This window comes from Drosophila persimilis, unplaced genomic scaffold, assembly GCF_003286085.1.
Source record: "Drosophila persimilis strain 14011-0111.01,24,50 unplaced genomic scaffold, DperRS2 tig00000000-arrow-pilon, whole genome shotgun sequence".
In the NCBI taxonomy this organism is placed as follows: domain Eukaryota; kingdom Metazoa; phylum Arthropoda; class Insecta; order Diptera; family Drosophilidae; genus Drosophila; species Drosophila persimilis.
Window position 1 is genome coordinate 22,226,827 of NW_020825288.1, and position 12,668 is coordinate 22,239,494.

At 45.0% G+C, this 12,668-nt stretch overlaps 4 protein-coding genes across 4 annotated transcripts; 3 read left to right on the top strand and 1 right to left on the bottom strand.

Moving 5' to 3' along the window:
• Positions 1–65: 65 nt before the first annotated feature.
• On the top strand, positions 66–486 carry LOC6591775 (transmembrane protein 141). Its single transcript, XM_002017100.2, has 2 exons — positions 66–213; positions 274–486. Exons 1-2 carry the CDS (start codon positions 99–101, stop codon positions 468–470), a joined length of 312 nt encoding a protein of 103 aa, XP_002017136.1. The 5' UTR covers positions 66–98; the 3' UTR covers positions 471–486.
• A 14-nt stretch (positions 487–500) lies between these two features.
• Positions 501–2,329, top strand: LOC6591776 (putative GTP-binding protein 6). The gene is made up of 3 exons (XM_002017101.2): positions 501–747; positions 810–1,701; positions 1,769–2,329. The coding sequence occupies exons 1-3, from the start codon at positions 506–508 to the stop codon at positions 2,210–2,212; spliced, it is 1,578 nt and encodes a 525-aa protein (XP_002017137.1). The 5' UTR covers positions 501–505; the 3' UTR covers positions 2,213–2,329.
• A 1,402-nt stretch (positions 2,330–3,731) lies between these two features.
• On the bottom strand, positions 3,732–6,320 carry LOC6591777 (dihydroxyacetone phosphate acyltransferase). The gene is made up of 3 exons (XM_002017102.2): positions 5,602–6,320; positions 4,258–5,543; positions 3,732–4,203 (listed from the first exon to the last, which is right to left on the bottom strand). Exons 1-3 carry the CDS (start codon positions 6,212–6,214, stop codon positions 3,871–3,873), a joined length of 2,232 nt encoding a protein of 743 aa, XP_002017138.2. The 5' UTR covers positions 6,215–6,320; the 3' UTR covers positions 3,732–3,870.
• Positions 6,321–9,089: 2,769 nt separating this feature from the next.
• LOC6591779 (fatty-acid amide hydrolase 2) lies at positions 9,090–10,870 on the top strand. Its single transcript, XM_002017104.2, has one exon. It carries the CDS (start codon positions 9,175–9,177, stop codon positions 10,750–10,752), a length of 1,578 nt encoding a protein of 525 aa, XP_002017140.1. The 5' UTR covers positions 9,090–9,174; the 3' UTR covers positions 10,753–10,870.
• Positions 10,871–12,668: the final 1,798 nt, after the last annotated feature.

Sequence of the window (12,668 nt, forward strand, 5' to 3'; positions counted from 1 at the left end):
AAATGGATAGAGCTGCCACTCTTTAAGAAACCCAGCTGTTTTCCTCGCCGGCACATAAATAAAATAATAATAAAAGTACGAAATATTCAACGTTGATTATGAACGATATCAAACAGTTGAAGGATCAGCAACGCGACAAACATCCCGGATTCGATGCCTACCTGGATTGCATGACCCGGTCGCTCTTCACGGGTTTGGCCACATTCTGCTTGGGTGCGTCGTAGTAGTTTTCCTTCTCAGTGCCAATATTGCATAATAAATTACAAATTACAGGCTTTTCTGGCACCTATTTTGCTCAGAAAATAATTCAATCGAAGATCCGCTATCCGGCAAAGTATAACATATTGGTGGCCTCGCTTGTTGCCACCGGCATCTCGTATCAGACGACATCATCTCGCACCAGATCTTGCCAAGCCGCATGGATGGCCTTTGAGGACAAGCATACGATACTGAAGGAGGAAACCTTTTAGCAATTGCAATTTGCAATTCCCAATTAGCTTTAGTTATGACTAGTCTTAGGCCGCTGATGCGCCTGACCAGGGCTCTCCCACTGCGTCCCGCTATGGTGGGAGTCCTCCATTCACGCTTTAAGTACACTCAGCATCAGGGCGTCAAGGGCATAAGGAATCGGAAGAGCTTCTTTGAGGCGCAAATGCAGGCGGGACAGCACGGCGATGAAGATCACGAGGAGGCGGAGCGAGGAGATTCCAATGGGAATCTGGCTGACATGCGCTTTCTAGATGATCGGTAAGTGTGTATTTTGTAATCAATAGAGAACACTCATTTCTTACTGAACTCCTTTTTGACAGCGCCTACGATGAGGTGGCCGGCGGTGCCATGCGCATAAGCCGCGACATAGCCAGCACCCAGCAGGTGCTCATCCTTCAGCCGTATGTAAAGTGGTCCGCGAAAAGGCAAAAAATCCCTAGCGACGTTCGACCGGTGGATCAGTTGGCCGAGGCCAGCGCTTTGATACACTCCCTGCCCAATTGGCAAGTGGCAAAGGCCCTTAAGGTTCCCCTGGAGAGTCTCGAGCGGAAGACTCTCTTTGGCAGCGGCAAAATGGTGGAGCTGAAGGCCCTGATAGCGGATCTGCGTCAGGAGAAGCATCTAACCTGCCTATTCGTGAGCAAAGGAACGCTCTCCTTCGCCCAGAAACGTTTCCTCGAAGCAGAATTCCGTCTGCCCGTGATGGATCGCTATTCGGTGGTCATACAAATCCTCCGGTTGCATGCCACCACAGCGGAGGCTCGTCTCCAGGTAGCCATGGCCGAGCTGCCGTACATTTGGTCGCAGGCCAAGGATGCCAGCGTGACGCAGACGCGTCGTCAGGGCTACTCCTTGACCGATCTGCAGAAGGAAATCCTCCGCACTCGGGAGCGCAAATTGCGAGCAGAGCTGGACAGGGTTCGCCGTCAACGGCAGCTGCTGCGACAGAAACGAAAGCAGCAGAATTATCCGATTGTGGCAGTGGTGGGCTATACGAATGCTGGCAAGACATCCCTAATCAAGGCTTTGACGGTGGAGGATGCCTTGCAGCCGCGCAACCAACTGTTTGCAACCCTCGATGTGACGGCCCATGCGGGACAGCTGCCGTGCAATCTGCAGGTGATCTACATGGACACGGTGGGCTTTATGTCCGATCTACCAACTGGTCTGTTCGAATGTTTTGTGGCCACTCTGGAGGACGCCATGCTGGCGGTGAGTCTTTTCCCTCACAATTATACCTTTCGGTTCAGTTAAAGAAGGTTTTTTTTCCTTCCTTCAGGATGTCATTGTGCATGTGCAGGACCTATCGCACCCCTGTCATGCGGCCCAACGCAGCCACGTGGAGTCCACCCTCCGTTCTTTGGCTTTCAATGTGTCTGGCGGTGACTCAGCCACCAGTCAATTGCCACCGATCATAAACGTGTACAACAAATGCGACTTGGTGTCTCAGCCATCGTCGGATGCTGCTGTCCATCATATCTCTGCTAGAGCCCAGACCGGACTGGAGCCACTGCTGGCTGACATCGAGGAGCAGATACTGGCCGCCACGGGGCGACGCAAGCTGCAGATGCGAGTGCCCAGCGGTGGCCCCGAAATGGCGTGGCTCTATAAGAATGCTGCCGTTGTGGACACCGTGGCGGATGAGGCATATCCCAACCGTCTGATGATGCATGTGGTCATCAGCCAGCGCACCCTGGACCAATTCAAGAGGGAGTTCTTGTGATCTTTCTAAATTCTTTATTATTGCTCTGGTTTCTTTTGTTGAATTAGTGGTTAGGATTGGTGTTGTTTCACTGTTAAGATCTATGATAAATATAAAATTTGCTACCACAAAAATAAATCAAACGTGTCTAAAAATATCATGAAATAAAACATTTATATATACTATATATTGCACTTTACAGACTTCCCTTGTGCTGTGTGGATCCCGGTACGCATCTAAGGAACTCTTTGTCGAACCCGAATTATCCGTAATTATATTATTCTATAGCTAATCCGAAATAGTGCCCGCGCGACTCTTGCATTGGCACAGTAGAACTATACAAAAATATGGTATTTCCGGTGATGGGAATGTACTAAAAATAAAAACTCAACCAACTTAAAATAACAAAACAGAATTAAAAACTAAATGCAGATTAAATGTACAAAAAACAAATGCTCCATAAACTATACGATTAAATATAAAATACATGTCCTTTTTTTTAGCCCGTTTTAAACCTCGCAATATTAAAAGTTTTAGATTATTCAAGATTATTCCAACTCTAAATGGAAACAAATCTTGTGCGATGTTAATTTTGTTTTTCGTTAAAAATTGGTATTTACAGAAATTAAAAAATTTGCAATTTGATTTCGATACTAAAAAGTACTACATTGTACTTTTTCGATGCATTTTTGTGTTAAATTTGGATGGGAAACAAAAACAAATAAAATGTTTGCGAAAAAATATCCCAAAAATGGAAAAGAAATGTACACAATGTGTGATGCTTTTTAAGTTGAATTTGAATATATAAAAGTATGTGAACGCATTATGCGAGACAAAATTAATTTGGTTGTATTTCGCGATACTTTTACATACTAAAAATTTGATTTTAAACACAAATTTGTGCAATTTAAAAAAATGTAATTGATGGATATTAAAATAAAATTTGTTCTTTAAAAGTCTGTATTTTAAAACAAAATGGCGCATTCAAATTTCTTGCTGGCAAATTGAAAAATAAAGAAATCCCACTTACGACAGAAATTAATTATCCTATATAAAATATGTCACTTGTTCTGATTCAATTTAAATCTAAAAAAAACACCCACAAATATTAAACTAGTTCTTGGTATTCAAATAATTTCCTAATTGATTTTGAGTCTTGTTTGCTTTGTGTCCGAATTTTGTTTGGCAAGAAAAAGGGTTTCGTTTCCCTTTTGTGTGCTAAAATGTATTCTAAATTATTTTGTGTCATGCGAAAGTGCAACCTGCGTTCGGCAGCCAGCTTTCTAAAAATCGTTCGCCTACAAAAATTCGATTTTGTGTTTTAAGAATTTTTTTCTGGCTTTTTTGTGGGTTGAAATGATTAATATCTTAGACCTAAAGATATTTGCTAAAGACACGCTACAGCCAGAACCCCTGAACCCAGAAGCAGGCATATACTGGACGACCCCTTAAGCCTACGTTGGGGAATGCGTTGAGGATGATGCAATGAGCCAACGCAGCAGTTGCCAGAGCGGCGCCAAAATCACAAAAACAAACAGTATGCAGATGATGCGACAATTCTTGAGCAGGCCGACAATGAAACGAATGAATTGGATGAACAAAGCAATGGAAATTGTACTAGAATGTGTGGAGGATGGTGGCTGATTGGCGGGAGCCAGTACGCCGTTTGCCATTGCCAGTTATAACTTTGCTATGTGGCACTGTGCCTGCTGGTTGGCCGCCATCGAGTACTGGGCAAAGGGCATTAGTTGGCAATACTCCAAAAGCTGCCGCTCTAACTCCCGCAGGCACTTTCCGGGCACATCAGCTACGCGCATCTGTCCTGAGTCACGGCACTTGAGAATGTAGCCACGCTGGATGAGCGCTTGGATGGCAATATTGAGATTGTCCAGGGCGAGGCAATACGGATGGACATGAGGTGCGGCACCGCCTGGCTGCTGCAACAGTTGTTCCACATGCTTCTGCACGCGCACCAGCAGATCCTTGTTGCTGAACTCGATGTCAAAGGGTATCTGCAAGTATTCGAGTTATATTTATCATAGTTTCAGTTTAGCCAAGCCACTCACTTGTCGCAACGTCACAGCCAGCTGGTAGTACAGGCACAAGAAGGGCGCCAGGGCGGCCAGTATGACATGAGCGCACTCGTTGTCCTGCACCCTAATCCTACCGCTCTCCTCCAGGTCCAGCACTTTCTCATCGAGCAGCAGCTGCAGATGAGTCTCAAACTCTACCGCCTCACGATTCGATTCGATGATGAACTCGTGCTGAAACAGAGTATCCATGATGCTCACATGCGAATGCAGAGCCGACAGAGTGCTGTCGTAGGAGTAGCTATTGGTGCTGCTCAACTTCTCTTCCTGTTTCCTCTGCTCCTTGAGGGCAGCCAGCAGCAGATAGGCGGGTCTAGCCAGCCAGAAAAGGCACGGATTCACATACAGCTGCAACGCCAGCATGGGCACAGCCACGGCCATGGTCGAGGGACACAAGGCATGCGCTTTCATGCGCTTCACATCGATTTGTGTGGCCAGCTGTTTGGCCGCCAGCGGCGTAAACTCTAACCTTGCCTTTGAGAACTGCAAAATATTCGAGTGTATCTCGACGGCGTCAATGATGTCCGCCTTGATGCTGCTTGCCTTGACGCTGACATGCGCACCCAGCTGATTGAAGATGCGTTTCAGGTGCAGCAAGCCGCGTGATAGCTCGTCAATGTTCGCCGATCGTTGGGCATACAGCTGGCTGGCGTAGTAGAGGCTGAGCAGGTTGAAGGTGTTGATGACAATGCGACGCTGTTGCTGGTAGATGATTTCGTTGGCCAGCTGCTTGACCAGTTCGATCTCCTGCCGATTCAGCTTCTGGAGATGCCCGCCCACACCGGCTCGCTGCATGCGCTGCCCACTGTCATGGCCAAAGAACTCACGCACCGAAATGGGGTCCCCAAAGTCCAGGAACATCTTGCCAAAGCGTTCGTCGATTATTTTGAGGGCCTTGAAGAAGCCCTTGGTCGACTCCTTGGGCTTTGGGACGCCCAGCAGCTCATACACGAATAGCTGCTCCTCCAGCACCCGCTCATAGGCCACGCTTACAGGCACAATCATCACATTAGGCACCTCCCCAGTAAAGTAGGGCAGCAGGGCCATCGACAATAGCCCCACCTTGGGAACCAGAGCCTTAAAGTTCCTCGAACGTGTGCCTTCGATGAAGAACTCCACGCCAATGTGATAATTGGCCACCAAGGCATACATGTACTCCCGAAAGATGTCCCAGTACAGCTCGTCGTTTGAGAAGCTGCGGCGCATAAAGAAGGCTCCCGTTTTCCTGAGCATCGTGCCCATGCCGAACATTGAATGGAAATCTGTAGAAGATCAAGAATGAGTCAAAAAGAATGGGTCTCCTTTTATAGCTAAACAAACCCATTCCTGCTGCTATGCCAGGTATCTCAATGTCGTAGTAGTAGCATATATAGGACATAAGTATAAAATCCATGTAGCTGCGGTGGCTAGGCAAATACAGGACCGGACACCGTCCCATGTCCTTGCGCACATTGGCCATGCTGGCCGAATTAACATAGAAACCATCACAGATCCGTTGGCCAATGGCCGTTATGGCAATGCCGCACCAACGTATTATAGCCATATTTCTGTCCAGCCCAATCTCATCGATGATGGCCTTGGCTTGCTGCTGCATCTTCTTCAGCGGCTGCTGCGTCTCCCGTGCATAGTGCTCCAGTATGGAGCGCAGTTTTTCACTGCCCAGCACGTGCTGTTTGAGCTTCTGCGGATTCAGATAGCGCTCGAACTCGTAGGCCACCTGCGGATTGAATTCCCTGGTCATGGAGGCCACCTTCCCTGGCTCTATGATGTTCTCGAAATTGCGCATGTAATCGGCGGCAATGGAGGCGGGTGTTGGCGTTGATGTAGTTGAAGATGTGGGTGTGGATGCGTCATCCTCGATTCGTTCTCTTCTTGCTGCTCCTCTGCCGCCGCCTGTGGCTGTGGCTGTCGCTGCGGCTGGGTTCATTTCCATTTTGATGGACTTTACCTGGAAATATTTGAGGCGATTGAAATACAATTTCAGCAGTGCGACGTCCGGACTGATGGGGTTTCTGTTTGCCGAATCAACTGTCTAGCAGTCTGTGTCTTTCGGCCCCACAGACAGAAATGACACACAAACACACTTTTACGCTCACAATCGCAATCTCGAGCTAGGGGCAGGCACGCTGTTTGCTTAGATATCTCGTCCCATAAAGTGTATTATTATCTGCCCCTCTTTAAGGCTTGCTGCCGATCCAATCAGCAGCGGCAAACGACAGCAGCACTCGCCGGCGTTGCGTGTTAAAGGTGAGCCGCTACTTTACAGCTGTTTGAGCTCCAACGCTCCACTCAAGTCGAGTTCAAAAGATGATTAAAGTCAGCCAACAAGCATACGGTTTTATGCGGGTCATGACACCGCTACTCGTAAAGCTGACTCAAGCCCCTGCGATCAGGCCATACTCTGTACCTGAGAATTCCATATACCGCTAGTTTAAAGCTTTGACAACTCACTCAATCTTCAGAGAACTGAGACCACCCTTTGTGAAAGCTTCAGCTCAAGAAACACTCTTATTCCACTCGTGTCACGACACGGTCGCATATCTAGTGGGGTGGGTGATATCCACCCTATCAACGTCACTCATCAGGTGAGGCGGCTAAGGCTGGCGGCAACAGCACCTGGTTGACAAAGTGCCTTTAACGACTTTAAGGCTGTAAATGGACAATGGAGGCACGTTTCTACCCCAAGCATATACACACACACACACACACAGGCATTCAGCCAAGATAAGGGCCAAGAAAACACATGATATCACGCACACACACCAACACGCAAGCTTCTAGCCCTCCATCCATAGGGGAAATGCATTATTGTAATAAAAACAGTTGCTGCGTTTCGCACAGGCAAAAACCCACACAGAGAAGATGCATTTAATAAGCGAGGGGCAAATATTATATGCCACCGGAAAAGGTGTAGACTGGCAGCAATGTTTGTAAAATGCATTTGCTCATTGAATTTGTATATGTAAACATTTACTTTGTAAAGTTAAGAGATTCGACACGACTCCACACTCAGTGCAGTTTTGTAGGGAACACAATGTTATATTTGTTTAACAAATGCATATTTTTATTTTTGCAAAACAGATTTCAAGGCACTTTCTATTTATATGGCCCCTGCGCGAGCTGAGGTATGAGTGGATGTGATGACTAACTCGTTGCGTATGTGACACACACTCTTCGGGGAGGTAGGCCTTTCGCCAGGTGTTCTCTTTTTATTGTCAAATAATCTACGAATGTGATTCACAACCTGATAACACAACAAATTGATAACCCATTAACGTTTCACGCTTTAATCAGCGAAGCGTAACATATTCTGGCGTAGGGCATTGGATAGTCGTTGCCTGCACACCCGGTATGTGTTTACGTACCACAAATAAAATTCGATATGAGCTGAATTTCAAAGGGGCCTACGGAAATTGTTTCACGGTGCACTGGGGTTTCACTTTTAATGCATTTAAATCTCAAAAGTATGTCAACCGATTTGCAAATCCAATTTTTAGCTAAATGTTCGATTTGTTTCACAGCAGCAAGGCAGCAGCAGCGCGACGGTGGCGGCGCACAATGGGTGAAATTGTCAATCTAGCAGGACAAAATCAATAACTCCCAAAGTATTTAATATATTTTAAGTTTAAATCGGTTTTTACAGAAAAATGTAGAAGAAACGATAGAATTTTTTAAGCAACAAACAATTTCTTCTAAAAATACATTTTTAACATATTTAATTTTAATAACAAAATTTATATGACTTTATATAATTACTAACATTAATTTTTTTCGAATTTCTTGGTATTCTTGATCTACATTTATTTTAAATAGCGACAGCTACCAAAATATGTGTCTTTAACGGCCACAATTATCAAATTTCTCAAAGGCGATTTTTTTCTGCTTTATTGGTCATTTCAGCCACTGTCCACTGTGCGGCGGCGTGTTGTTGTTATCGAAACTGGTGTGACTGACCCACAGAAATATACCGAAATATACCATCACATTTTCAAAGTATACCGAAAAGTATTTTATATACCGTAAGTGCTCGTCAAAAGTGATGGAACACTAGTCGAGATATCGATACGTGGGCTTAATATCGATTCAATCATGCAATAAATTAAATATTGTCCATACACGAAACGATTGGGGTATATCATGCATGAAGTATGATGCGGAATGTAATGGTGAAGCGACTGTTAGTTATTTAAGGAAAATGCTAAGATTACACGATTCGCTTGCCTAAAAATTTATAATTTATATATAACTAATATACCTAATAGCTTATTGCTTTAAAATTTTTGGTTTTGAATAAAGAAATAATAATAAGTAGAATGCAATCGAGCATATTGTTAAATTGTTTTTTATTTTTTGTTTTTTCTAATAAAATATACATAAATAATAGTAATAAAATAAGTAATATTTTATAAACAAAAAAATTTCCAACAATGTACTGTATGTTGTACCGTTTCTATACCCCCCACAAAACAGTTATAATTCAAATTAAAACTGGTTGTGCTCGTATGCAATGAAAGCTTTCGCTAGCTTTTTCCCTTGGAAAAAGTGGCAGCGCCGCGTTGTTTTCATATTTACCGGGTTGTTAAGTTCATTGTAAATCCAATCTTAATATATGCAAAATATATTATTTTCTTATCAAATTTATCCCACAAAAGCATCATTACTAAATGATATTTAGGTATCACAAAGTACCGCTCTCTCCACAATCTATGAAATTTACTTTTTGGAGGTCAAGTCATGAACGTAGGGTATAGAAACGTTCATACTCGTGGATGAGGTCGAACTTCGTCTTTTATTTATCGCAACTCAATTTTCCAGACAGTCAAGCATCAGCCGCACCGTCGTATTGCACATTCGCCAAGAGGTTACGCAAAATTAGTTGAAAAATCAATAGCCATGTCGGTGTGGAATCGCGTTTTGGAGGCACTAATAGTAGTGGCCCACATTCTGAGCGACCGACTGCTGGAGTTTGTCCTGGGCTGGTTTCTGGGGCCGCACAAGCGTGTGTCCACGCCACCAAGCGCCGAGCAACAGGTTATACTAACCAAAAGCGCCGTCGAGCTGGCACAGCAGATACGCGAACGTAAGCTCAAAAGTTACGACATTGTCAAAGCCTACTGTGATCGCATCGAGGCGGTTAACCGTGACATCAATGCGGTAGTCGACGGACCCTTCCAGAAAGAGGCCCTCGAGCTGGCAAAGAGCATTGATACTAAGCTGCTCAATAATGAGTACACCGAGGAGGACTTCCGAAAGCAGCCCTTCCTGGGCGTTCCCTTCACCACAAAAGACAGCACATCGGTAGCGGGCAAGCTGCACACCCTGGGCCTGGTGGCCAGGAAGACGGAGCGCTCCGCCGAGGATGCCGAGTGTGTGAGACTGATGAAGGAGAGCGGAGCCATCATTATAGCCACAAGCAACGTTCCCGAGGTGAACAAGTGGATCGAGTCGAGGAACATGCTCATTGGCTGCACCAACAATCCGTACGATCTGCGTCGCTCGGTGGGTGGTTCCTCCGGCGGTGAGGGCGCCCTGATCACCTCCTGCTGCACTGGCTTCGGGCTGGGCACGGATATTGGCGGCTCAATCCGCATACCGGCTTTCAATTGCGGCGTCTTCGGTCACAAACCCACCTCGGGAGCGGTCAATATGGCTGGCTGCACTTTCCGCACTGGAAAGGAGAAGGAAACCATGGTGTGTGCCGGGCCCATGTCACGTTCGGCCAAGGATCTGCTGCCCATTATGCAGGTGCTGCTGGAACCAGAGCTAAAGTCTGTCCTGAAATTGGACCAAAAGGTGGATCTGAAGCGTCTGCGTTATTTCTACGTCGCTTCCAATGGCATGCCGCAGTGCAATCCCATCAACACCGAAACGGAACGCGTGATGTACAAAGTCCGAAAGCATTTCGAGAGCCTTAACGACGGAAAAGACGTGCGCCATGCTAATTTGCCGAATACCAAGCTGACCGGCAAGATGTGGCGCTATTGGATGACTCAGGAGCCGGCCAATTTTAATTTATTGCTGGGCAACGGAGTCGAGCTAAATCCCTTTGTGGAGCTCTTTAAGAAGCTGCTGGGACAGAGTGACTACAGCATTGCGGCCATTTACGGACTGATCGATGGCGTTCTGCCCAAGGAATCGGAGAAACTGATACGCGAAGCCACCAAGAAGTGCAAGCAGGCCCTGCAGGAGCTCCTCGGCGACGATGGCGTGCTCTTCTTCCATAGCTCTCCCCGAACAGCGCCATTCCATTATTATCCTCTAGTCAAGTTTAATGATTTCGCCTATTTCAGTCTGTTCAATGTGCTGCGGCTACCAGCCACTCAAGTTCCCATGGGTCTGGATGCGAATGGCATGCCACTGGGCATCCAGGTAGTGGCCAACTCCAATAATGATCGACTTTGCCTGGCCGTGGCTGAGGAACTGGAGAGGGTCTTCGGTGGCTGGGTGCCGCCTTTCCCTCTGAAGAATTGAATTTATTTGTGATTACATTGATATTGTGTACTCCATTAGGTGTTGGTAATGCTTGAGACTGTTGCGTGCGAATTTTGTTCGAAGGAATTGAATAAATTGTATGATGCTTTTTCGATAATTCGTGGAAATGTTTTTTGTTTTTGCAAATACAAAAAGAATAAACAGTAGGGGAACAAACAGCTGGTAAATCTGGCAGTCTGGCAGTCCTCAGAAAATATGACAGTGCTGCCAGACTGGCTGAGTTAGTTTCCATTTATACGTGGCCATCAGTTAAAATAATCTGTTAAGCTGCGATTCATTTTTGAAACATGTAGGTCCTCTTTTAAAAAGTTAAAATAGAGCAAGAAGTCTTTTGAAAAGAACGGAAAGTCTTTGATTTAGTTTTGTGGACTGTGCATAATGGAGTCACAAAGAATGTTCTCCAATCATTGGACCACATTCAACCTACATTCTCTCCCTTGTAGTTTGGTTTTATAATAAGATGTTTGCTCCTTAAGGTATTGATCTGAAAGCATCCCTTTCGTAGCCAGATAAGACCATGTAAGACCTCTCTGAACTTTTGTTGTCCCCACAGCAGTGATAAATGGAGCTTGATGTCAGGAAACACTTAACCTGAAACTTGTCCAAGGGCCTTTCCGTAGCCAGTGTCGGTACGGGTGGGGGCCTGAAGATGTTGTCGCGCTGTCAACAATTAATTTGCTCACACACGCACAGCACAGTCACACACACACTCTTAGCACATTGACAACTTTCTGGTCTCATCGTGGAGCTCCTCCCTTCAAAACCTGGGATTGCAAGAGGAAAATGTGCAATCCCACCCCCATTCGATGGTCATAAATTTTGTGCAACACGAAGAAGCCTTCATCCCCTCCTTTCCCTGCCCCATGTAATTTGCCGTTTTGTCTAATTTGCCGGAGCAGGAGCAGAGGGCTCCCGCCCCCCACGCCACACCTTTTTGAATTTTGGATTCTGCTGACCAAGCGGCAAATATGCCTTAATATTTTGAATGGACCGACAAAAGTCAAGTGTGTGTGCGCGTGTGCAATTGTCTGAGTATTACGGCTCTTGTTATTACCGTTGTTGTCCTCCGAGCTGTTTTGTTATGCGTCTCTGTCCCTCTTTCTCTATCTGTCTTGTTTTCCTTTCGGTTGTGCTTCTGTTTTTGAAATATTAACGACGCCCTTTTGCTGTTTTTTTGTCATCCTCACCTCCCACCACTGTTCTGTCATTCGGTTCATAACTTTGCTTTCAAGTGTTTTTGCCTGCATTTTATGTACAATTTTCACAATATTTGCTGGGGATTATCTTTTCACTATGCAAGTGGATGCGGAACCATATGTAAATGTCGACAAATGTGATTGCATGTGGGTGTGAGTGTGTGGAGGTGTTTTTGGATTGTCAGAGAATTTGTATTGTCTGCTTAGCATTCCGTTAAAACAATGGCAAATTAATACGAAATAAGGGAGAAAATCTGTTAAATCATCGCGCAGTTTAAACTACATAAAAATAAAGAAGACCAAAAATCAAGAGATCGATTTTTATTCCAAAATCTATTACTGCTCCTGGTAAATACATTCAAAACCATTAGAGCTCCTTAGAGGTCATTCTTATTTGGATGTCGATTCAAGCAATGCCGTACTTCAGTTAATTCTACTTAAAACAAACCTGTAATATATATTCTGTAAGGTTATCCGTCTCAATTGAACTTGCTTCTCCATCCCTTCATTCCTTCAGAATTTAGGATTCCTTCTCCAGGCTCCAGGCCTTCTCTACAGCTTATTGATGTTAAAATTATTATTAATTAATTAAAACGGAATATTGGATTAATTGGATTAAAACGATAGCAAAACTGTGTCTTTTGCTTCATAACAACCCATTAAAAATCTATCAAAAAGTCAACTTCAATTCTAATTTTA